Source organism: Mercenaria mercenaria, chromosome 11 (genome assembly GCF_021730395.1).
Source record: "Mercenaria mercenaria strain notata chromosome 11, MADL_Memer_1, whole genome shotgun sequence".
In the NCBI taxonomy this organism is placed as follows: domain Eukaryota; kingdom Metazoa; phylum Mollusca; class Bivalvia; order Venerida; family Veneridae; genus Mercenaria; species Mercenaria mercenaria.
The window spans coordinates 47,907,482-47,917,393 of NC_069371.1; the positions used below are offsets into that span (position 1 = coordinate 47,907,482).

General features: G+C 34.4%; 2 protein-coding genes across 2 annotated transcripts; both read right to left on the reverse strand.

Annotated features, from left to right (window-relative positions):
- Nucleotides 1-1,605: 1,605 nt before the first annotated feature.
- Nucleotides 1,606-3,010, reverse strand: LOC123547407 (uncharacterized). Its single transcript, XM_045334493.2, has 2 exons — nucleotides 2,816-3,010; nucleotides 1,606-2,147 (listed from the first exon to the last, which is right to left on the reverse strand). The coding sequence occupies exons 1-2, from the start codon at nucleotides 2,853-2,855 to the stop codon at nucleotides 1,606-1,608; spliced, it is 582 nt and encodes a 193-aa protein (XP_045190428.2). The 5' UTR covers nucleotides 2,856-3,010.
- A 1,233-nt stretch (nucleotides 3,011-4,243) lies between these two features.
- Nucleotides 4,244-9,067, reverse strand: LOC123530954 (plasminogen-like). Its single transcript, XM_045311730.2, has 3 exons — nucleotides 8,782-9,067; nucleotides 7,215-7,469; nucleotides 4,244-4,542 (listed from the first exon to the last, which is right to left on the reverse strand). The coding sequence occupies exons 1-3, from the start codon at nucleotides 9,065-9,067 to the stop codon at nucleotides 4,244-4,246; spliced, it is 840 nt and encodes a 279-aa protein (XP_045167665.2).
- Nucleotides 9,068-9,912: the final 845 nt, after the last annotated feature.

Sequence of the window (9,912 nt, forward strand, 5' to 3'; positions counted from 1 at the left end):
TTGAAAAATGGCGGAAGCTTTCAAATCCCATTTTAGCAATTTTACCTTGCTTTCTGTGCAAGCAACTGCAATTGCATTGGCAAGCTCAGAACCAGCTATTGCAATATATTAACCTAAAGAGCTCTTTCTAAATGAAACTGGCCGAGGTATACCAGGACAAATCTAGCTTCGCATATTGCTCGGTCTTAGTTATGTTGCACATTAGCACTGACTAGCTTTAAAAGTTTACAAAAAGCTAGCACATTGCCAGACTAAAACCACAAGTCAAAGTCAAATTTTCAATGTCATTTTAGTATCAAGTAAAGATATTTCACATAGCCAGAAGCCTTGGATTCATGTCATTTCGGCTGAAACACGGTATTGGTGCTGAAAGTAGTCCCACTTTCTCGAAAAATTAAATTTTTACATACAATATTTCTTTTGTGTAAATTTCAAAGTTTAGACTATCTCCTACCTAAATCAATTTTAGTTTTTAGTAAACATGCATGCATCACTGTTTTATCGATGTTTTCCATCATATGGTATAACAAAAGTTACAGACACTACACTAGGTGTATAACATACAAGAAAAACAAACAAATACTTCAAAACTTTGATTATTTTCACTGTAACATCAATAACAGATTATAAACATTGAGAGTAAAAAACTTAACTGGAAGTGATAAACATCTTGACCAAAAATTTCAGAACATTAATGAAGCTGGTATCAGACAAAAGAAATATAAGCCAAGAAACTTTTCTTTAACTTTCACAAAAAACCCACCAGAAGGTTAGTTAGGCATTTATCTAACACCAAGAACAATATGAACACAAACAAAATCATCAATTCTGTCCTAAAGAATCATAAATTTTGGTAACAGGTAATATTACAGTATATATAGATTTGGTTACAGACACTACTGAAATCTAACATTTCAATGCAGTGGCAGAATCATTTAAAATAATGGCAAATTTCAACACAAAACAACTCAACATTAACACATAAACTAGAATATATGTTCAAATGAATGTTGACTAGATAGAATTAAAGCGCGAACTTATTTTAACATGAATATGTGGGAACTTCACATTAAAATTATGAAAATGAGAACAGTGTAGCCAAGTTTAAAATAGAACAATGTTGAAAACAGTAAAATACTAAATGTAGGTGATTGTTTATTAAATCATTGTCATTGAAATAAACTCTGACTCAAACTGCCTACTGAAATAGAGGCATATTAGTGATCCCACATTTGGTTACAGACACTACATGGATGTCATGTTTGGTAATGATACTTGTGCTTTTGTCACATGACCATACTTCTTGTACTATCTAGTATAGTCACTTAAAGTAGAAATGTCTATGTGTTATTTCAAGATCAACTTTAAGCTTTAACATATCATTTGACCTGAATCTGAAATGACCCCTTTCATTGACTACTTCCGGAGCTTAAACACAATGCATAATTACATCAGTTGATTCCTGTGAACAATCTTCTTTATCAGGCCAGATGTACACTTTGCCTGACTTCTTCATGTATTTCAGTCGGACATCTGTATCAAATACTCCCATTATTTCTGCTATACACACACAGAGAGGTCCCTTCTTTGGCTTAATCCCAACAGCTACAAAGTCACCAGGGTTGCATTTTTGGGATCCTGTTGTTTTACCATCTCAGCTGGTTCTTCATGAACTTTACTCTTCTGGGGTTCTATTGCTTTCTCTCTCTCAGTTGGTACTTCCTGAACTTTACTCTTCTTTTCTGCAGTGTTTTGCTTTCCTGTTGACTTTCTCTTCTTTGGAAGCTTTTCTGATGATTCTTTGTTCTGTTCATTTTGCTTGCTCGTCTGTTTTCTTTCCTGGCTTGAATTGTCTTTGATAATTACTAACTTCCGTGCCTCACAGGCATTAATATGTTCGCTGAAGTACTTTTTCATTTCCTCACACTTTTTCTTTCTAAGTTCTTGTTGAATGATTGGATCAGAGAGAGCTTGCTGCCGTTTTCGTAGTCTTGCCTCCTGTCTCCTTTCCCTATCGACTTTTTTCAGCTCATCATATTTTGCTTTGTTTTCTCTCTGCTTTTTCCTCCATGCTTGTACTTTGAGCCTAGTCTTCTCCCTTCTATCTTTCACTTTCTGCTCATCTTTGCTTGGTTGAACTGTACTTCCTGAAAAAAGAAACAACTGTGTTTTGATTTCCGCAAGCTTATGTGTTTATGTATGAAAATGCAAATTTAGATATTTTAAAGCATATTGCTCATGTGTCCTCTTCAATGTATTTATAAGCAAAGAAACTGAAAACCAGCTGTTTCTTTAAGTTAGGTGTCTGATAAAGAAACATGTAGCTTCAGACTGTGTATTTGGTCAATATTTAAGCTTTTAAACTGATTTCACAAACTCTTCAATGTCATATAGAATAGTCTGTTTAATGCATAGGCTGTGTAGTGTCTGTAACCACTTGAACATAAGAACTAGAAATCCTATATTTTGTCAGACCTCATGAAATTGTCATAATTTTGTTGCCTGAATTTACTGATCTCATAATAGTTATTGCAAAAACACTCTATTTACAGTGTGTATTTAAAGAGATTATTGGAAATTGTGCCAGTTGTAAGAAATCTTGGAAATATAACACTTTTATCTACATTATTTATTTTAAAATTTAGCCTGGAATGTCCCAGTATTGTGCCTTATACAACAATATTGTAAAAGGAAACACATTAACTTTTCATTTCATACTCATATGAGGGAAATGGTCATTCACTAAAAATAAGGGGATATTGGTTACAGACACTACAGATTATAGTGTAGCATTGTCAGAACAATAGGAACATACCTGAGTCATCACCAGGGCTTTTTTCATGTTTTCTCCCCATTTCCTAGGGTCGTACCATGGTAAGGAACACAAAAAGCAAATGGTAAACTTTTCTGGATAAATATACAGGTTACATTGTGCTTCAGTGAATAATTCGGAAAAACAATGCCACAAAGATGATGCATTGTTTCATTATACAAGAGTCATTGCATCATATTTTTGCACTTAACGCAGTAGTTCTATGTATGATGCAACATTGCACCATAAAAGAAGGAACTTTCTATACTGTAAAACAAAATAATAGTGACAAAAAGAACAATGATTTTTTTCTTTCCTTTCTATACCTCTTTGTGTAGTGTCTGTAACTTTTTCAAAGTAGTAATTTTCAATGATGTTAATTGATAGAACTATGATTTTTGGCAAACCTGGACATTACATGACTACACATTAGCCAATGTAGGATTTATACTTTTGTATTGAGAAACAATGAAAATATTACAACATAAACTTTTAATGGTTACAGACACTACAGAATTTTAAATTTAAGTATTTTGCAAAGAACTGTTGTTCATGCCTAAACCTGTACTAGCCCAGAATTATTAATGTTTTTTATACTTACCATAACAAATAACTGTTAGGTTAATGTCAATGAAAGTTCAATTTACTTTTATTTTCTACCAATTATTGGGTTATAACAATGAGCATATGTTTGATTTTTAACTGTTTAAACAAACCATTGCTGATTGTATTTTACTCATAAAATCCATAATTTATAACCGATTTCAAAAATTAAATCAGCAAAACGTGCGGGACAGATGTCTGTATAAATCCATATCAATTGATGTACCATTACTTATTGAAATTTAGGGTATTCTTCATTCTCTTGATAATTTTTTTTCAAGTGGGACTGCATAACGCTAAAAAATAGCCAATTTTGGAGCATATTTCCAAACATATCTCAAGAACGGGTAATACTAGCCTCTTGAAATTTTCAGAAAAGTGAGATAGGCAACTTCTAGTCTGGTCAGTATTTAAAATCTGTCCCTATCTTATATATTTTTTCTGTGCCATTGATATAACATAAAAAAGCTAATCAGCACCAATACCGTGTTTCAGCCGTTTATACACTTATTAAATGTCTTTTTTAATGAAATTGATAAGTCATCTAAATATCTAAATAACCTTTTCTTTTGCAAGAATCAGTTGTAGCATCTTATGCTCAGTTTTAGTTTCTATTTTTTTGTCATAACAAAAGAGCAACAAATCACTCAAATCACGCAAAAAGGGCATGCAAAATAGGTGTCGAAATGGCCATTCTAGATTTCCATAAAGGAGTCTGATCACAACGAGGTAAAATAATGCATGCTGAGACAGGGCACGTGTAATGAAAGCTTTACAAAACTATTTCTATCAATATTATAAATTGTATAAATAAGTTGTCAATGAATATCAATTGCAATAAAATCTGTTTTCGTCGCTTCTGTTTTCACATTTCCAGACAGCACACCAATCCCATTTCTTCTCCGCGTCTGTTGTGTAACACCATGGTCTACCAGACGAACTTGGATCTCGGCAGTAGTTGACGGCATCACTGACCGAATTATCGGGAAATTTCGAGGCCATACTTCCATAGCTGTGTTTGTGTGGGTACGTCGAGTCCCATCGCTGGCATTCTGTTCCAGTCTCAGTTATCGACATTTGACCTTGATAGTTCCTGGACACGTCTTCATAACAATAATCTTTCGGACCTGAAATATTATTGTAATATCGAGTGCATGAGTTATTATTAATAACTTTATTACTCTATTACTGTACGTACATCGATTATATTATTATATCAATTTAATATAGTTTTATATACATAGGAAATGTAACAGATACGTGCCTGAAATATACAAGTACTGTAATAAAAAACACAGTCTTTTGTGCGATATAATAACACTACCTTGTACATACCAGACACTGATATGGTCCGACATATCCTTGAAATACAATTAGCAGTTTTACCAGACAAACATCAAAATAAGCTTGTGTTGAAATGAAACAGTAGTTGTACCAGAAAGATATCAGCTCTAGCAAATGTTCGAAATAAAATAACTGTGGTCCTAAAACATATTTACCCTTGTGTAAAATTATTTTAATATCAAGTCAGCATTTTCTAACAAATATGGTGGTGGTGGCGGTGGTGTGTGTGTGTGTGTGTGTGTGTGTGTGTGTGGGGGGGGGGGGGGGGGGGGGTGGTCACACACTCTTACTGTCGTGCCTAAAATGAATCAGAATAATCTGAACAATCTAGGTGACATGTGAAACTTTTTTTATTTCGTTTTTAATGAGACAGCTGCCTTACAAGAAAGATATAAGCTACAACATGTATTGGAAATAAAGTATCAGTGTTACCAAAAAGTTGTAAGCTCTCGCACGTATTTAAAATAAAACAGCTGTCGAATCAGAAAGATTTAAGCTCTAGCACGTATGGGAAATATAAAGTTGTGGTTAGTGCCAGATGCCTTATGTAAGAATATATACAGGAAATATGAGAGCTGACGTTAATATCAGGCACATATGAGTTCATGTATAAAATATGATATCTGCAGTTAGTGCAAGGCAAACTAAGTACAAGAATATGTAAAACAATGATATGGTTAGTGACACGCACAAGAGTCAAGTACATTATGTAAGAATTATGATAGCTATCAAAGTGCTTGCCACAAGAGATAAGTATATATATGTAAGATATATGACAGCTGTCTTTACTGCTTGGCACATATGAGTAAAAGTATATGTACGAAATGCAAAAGCTGTGGTTAGTGCCAGGGACATTAGATTACAAGTTTATATGTATGAGATGTGATAGCAGTAGTTAGTGTCAGGCACACATGAGTACAAGTATATCTTCTAAATATGACAGCTTTCATTAGTGTCTGGAATACCTCAGTAAAAGTATATCAAGACAACCGTATATAGTGCTAGGCACACATGAGAACAAGAAAATGTACTAAATATGACGTATATCGTTAATAACAGGAACATAATTATGTGACAAGTGTATGAAAATTGAAAGTGAAAGTGAAAGTGAAAAGCGCATGGATCTGAAAACTATGATTTATGCCGTTGATTCCAGGCACAAATGAAAAGATGTTTGAAATACTATATACAGTTATATCTGTAAGAAAAATGATAGTTGTCGTTAGTGCCAGGCACTTATGCCAACAAGTATGTGAACGAAATATGAAAGCGGTGGTTAGTGCCAGGCATTCATAAGTGAAACTATATAGGCATGGCATGTGAAATACAATTATTTAGTGTAAGACACACATGGGTAAATGAAATTAAAAGTACAGGTAATTTGTACCGTAAACCTGAGGGATTTTAAAGTAAAGAAGGACTAAAATTTGAACTTATATTTGCAATGGAAAGGTTTGCCGTAAACACATGGAATAATAGGTAATTATTCATTTATTCTCTTATTACTGTGAAAATAGCATCAAACGGACTAAGAATAGAAAGATCAATTTAACTGGATATAAATAGAAACATGGGCTTGCTTTGTTTCCTTTATTTAGTATTCATATGTTCACAGAAATAGCACTACATCTAATACCCAATATCAACATATTAGAGAAATAACTAGCATTAACAAAGAAGGCAGTACACTCGTTCTCTTATATTTATATATACTAGTGACTGAACCTCCCATTTTAATTTTATTACAAAAACAAAAATACACGATCTTCCTCATGCGTGGCGTTTTTGGTGGAAACAAAACATTAAATATTCTTGCCAAATTTATTTCCGTTTTTCAAATGGTGGTTTCCATGGACTAATTTACAAATGTCGTTTTTATTGAAAACTTTGATATACTGCGATGTGATCTATTCAGGCACTTGTTACATGCATCAAAAAGAAAACATGTAACAGTTCTTCGGACGTAGAACGGAACATATACATGCTGAACTGTCCGGGATTATATATAATAAAAAGGAATGTCTTCAATACATTCAATATGATAATGATACTTATTTTGCGGAAAGATATGCATGCTTTTTACGTCTTTTTCTTTTAAAAACTAACGCTTTCGTAAAATAATTAACCCTTATCATTCTGGACACGATTGATTCTGCTTTTGCTACCAGTGTAGATCATGATCAGCCAGCACATCCGTGCAGCCTGATCATGATCTGCACTGTTCGCCATTCAGTCAGTATCAAGAACCCCTTTTAAAGGTATTGTCCAAATTGAAAGGTGGACAAGTTTCGCTACGAAAATCGTCAATCTAAACTAAGTCATTAGATCATTTGTATCGAACTCATCCTGCCAGGCAGTAAAAAAGATTTAAAGCTACTATAAAATACTGACAGATACTACTTCTGGCCTTTCTATACTATTTCTGGCTTTCATGTGGATATATACAGGTACTCACATTGTTTGATGTCGCATAAGTCCCAGTTTTTATTGGCATCCGTATAACACCATGGTTGATCAAATCCTTGCGGGTCGCGGCAATAGTTATTTGCCTCTGAGAGGGAAGATTCCGGGAGTTTAAAGTCTTCTGTCCATTCGATGGTGTTTGAAAAGTGTTCCCAACGCTGGCATTCCAACTTGCCCTTTGTCACATTTGTTTTCCCTTGATATTGCCAGGCGTATTCTTCCTTGTAACAGTCTCTGTTGGCAGAACCTACAAAGACAACAGTGTAACTTAATTTATTTAAATACGGTAAGTTCATCTCATAGTCTGTAACAAAGTATCCGATAATATGACTTTGTGCTTCTTCCTATATTTTACGAATTTGTTCAATCAGCTAGTCTGTCAAATTCCAATGGTAACATAATTTTATCATTATTATTTTGGTCTTACTTTCCGAATGTCTACCTAAAATCTCTTATTATCCTTTTTTTCAATAAGCTTTCTGTAAATTTCAATGTATGTATGCTGCATGTTACATAAATGCGAGAGTTAAACATGTTCCAATCGAACAATAAAAGTTTTCTTGTTTCTTTATTAGACGCATATCTATGAAGATATATCGTGAGATCCGATTTGACAACAATCCACTCGAGCTGAAAACAGCATCCAATACGGAGCTACTGTTATAATAACCCTTTTGTATCGGTACGGTCATATCATCGGGTTCTGTACCAATACAGTCATAGTGCTATGTTCTATGTCAGTATGATCAAGTACTTTATAGAAATATGGTAGTATGTTCTAGTGATCTACAATACGGTGTCATGATCATACTGATAAAGAATACAGTGCCATGGCCATACAGATAAAGACAACGTTCAGATTATGCCGATATAACAATTCTCATTGAGCATACTAATACTTAACAGGGTGATATAACCGTTCCAATATAGAGCTAGATGCTTTGGCCATATTGATAAAAGACATAACACGTTGATATGACTATGCTGATACAGAACAAAACAGTTTCTTAAGATATTCTGATGCAGAGCAGTACTTTGACTATGCTGATACAGAATAGACCACGTTGCTTTAACTATGCTGAAACAGAGCAAAACACATGGCTTTGACTTTACTGATACAGAACACGATGCCTTTACCATAAGGTCGAAGAACCAGTGCTGTAGCTATTAATGATACAGATTTCATGATCATCCCGACACAGACGATAGTGCCGTGAAAGTAATTATACAGAACAAAGTGATATAACCGTACTGATACATAGCACAGTGCTCTGACTGTACAAATATCGAAGACTTGGGAAACTATTTAGAAACATAATTTTAACCAGATACAAATCTTCGCACCAAAGGCCATTTTAAGGATTCGTTTAGCACTTTTTTAAATAAGCATTTGACAATCGTTGGTTCGGATTTCCCCCTAAACAATAAGCATTCACATATTTAACATTAAGACTTCAGCATTTAACATCGCCCATCAACCGTATCAACATTCTATACATAGATGTATTTCCTAAATAGATGCTGAGCAACACGGCTGTCGATAATTTCAAAGCTCTTACATTGTGGAATATCGCAATATTCCCATCTGGACGCCGGGTCGGTTGTGAAGCACCAGGGTTTACCATCTCCATCAGGATCACGGCAGTAGTTCTTCGCATCCTTCACTGAGTTATCGGGGAAATTGTGAGGACTTAGATAAATAAATCTAGGTTCATGAGGTGTCTTTGCGTCCCAGTTCTGACATTGTCTACCTGTATGCGTCTTACTTTGATGTCCTCTATAAAAATGCGCAAATCCAACGTCATAACATTCTCTGGGTTTAGCTGAAATGTATTCAATAGACATTTGGAACTTGAATGGGACTTGGTTATACCCTTATTCTTATTATAGTAGAAAACGATCATCATGATGAAACAATACATAATCATGTATGAACATAACCGTAATGATCAGTCGACTCTAAACATACGCCACCAAATGACAAGGCACGCGATATATACACACAGTAAACGCGTCACGAAAGAATTCAAGACAACTTTCCGCTTTTCGTTAGGTAATACATTCGAAATTATATGCCATGCATAGATGTACCGTCCCCATAAAATATGTTTACAAGAATGCTCACAACTAGCAAAACCATAAAACTGGAGCAAAAGGTAAATCTTATCAGTTAATGAGCCGCGCCATGAGAAAACCAACATAGTGGGTTTGCGACCAGCATGGATCCAGGATCCATGCTGTTCGCTAACAGTTTCTGTAATTGCAATAGGCTTTGAAAGCGAACAGCATGGATCCTGACCAGACTGCGCGGATACGTAGGCTGGTCTGGACCCATGCTGGTCGCAAAGCCACTATGTTGGTTTTCTCATGGCACGGCTCATATTTCTAATAAGAAATTATAATTTTAAAGTATTTTATTTAGGTGTGACTGTCACAGAAATGATAAAGAAATGACACAGTTTCACCTTCTCAAAATAAAGGTTTTTACATCTAATTAAGGCTTCTAAAACTTCTATAGTATTTAGTATGCATAATATTACTTTTTTTGGCATAGCAATAAGAATTTAGTCCTGAAAATATTTTAAATGAATTAAATGAATCATTTTCATTCGTCAGTCACAGAGGATATTAATTAGTGAAAACACAAATAGCGGTGCATTTTTCATGAATACTCTAAAGCTACTTTATAT

Bases quoted from the DNA above. Each gene is read 5' to 3' on its own strand.
- LOC123530954 (XM_045311730.2), bottom strand. From the start codon at position 9,067: ATGTCTATTGAATACATTTCAGCTAAACCCAGAGAATGTTATGACGTT. The intron at 7,470-8,781 runs GTAAGAGCTTTG...TTGTCTTTGTAG, and splicing joins ATATTGCGATATTCCACAAT to GTTCTGCCAACAGAGACTGT. The intron at 4,543-7,214 runs GTGAGTACCTGT...ATAATATTTCAG, and splicing joins CTTATGCGACATCAAACAAT to GTCCGAAAGATTATTGTTAT.
- LOC123547407 (XM_045334493.2), bottom strand. From the start codon at position 2,855: ATGGGGAGAAAACATGAAAAAAGCCCTGGTGATGACTCAG. The intron at 2,148-2,815 runs GTATGTTCCTAT...TTCTTTTTTCAG, and splicing joins AAGCCCTGGTGATGACTCAG to GAAGTACAGTTCAACCAAGC.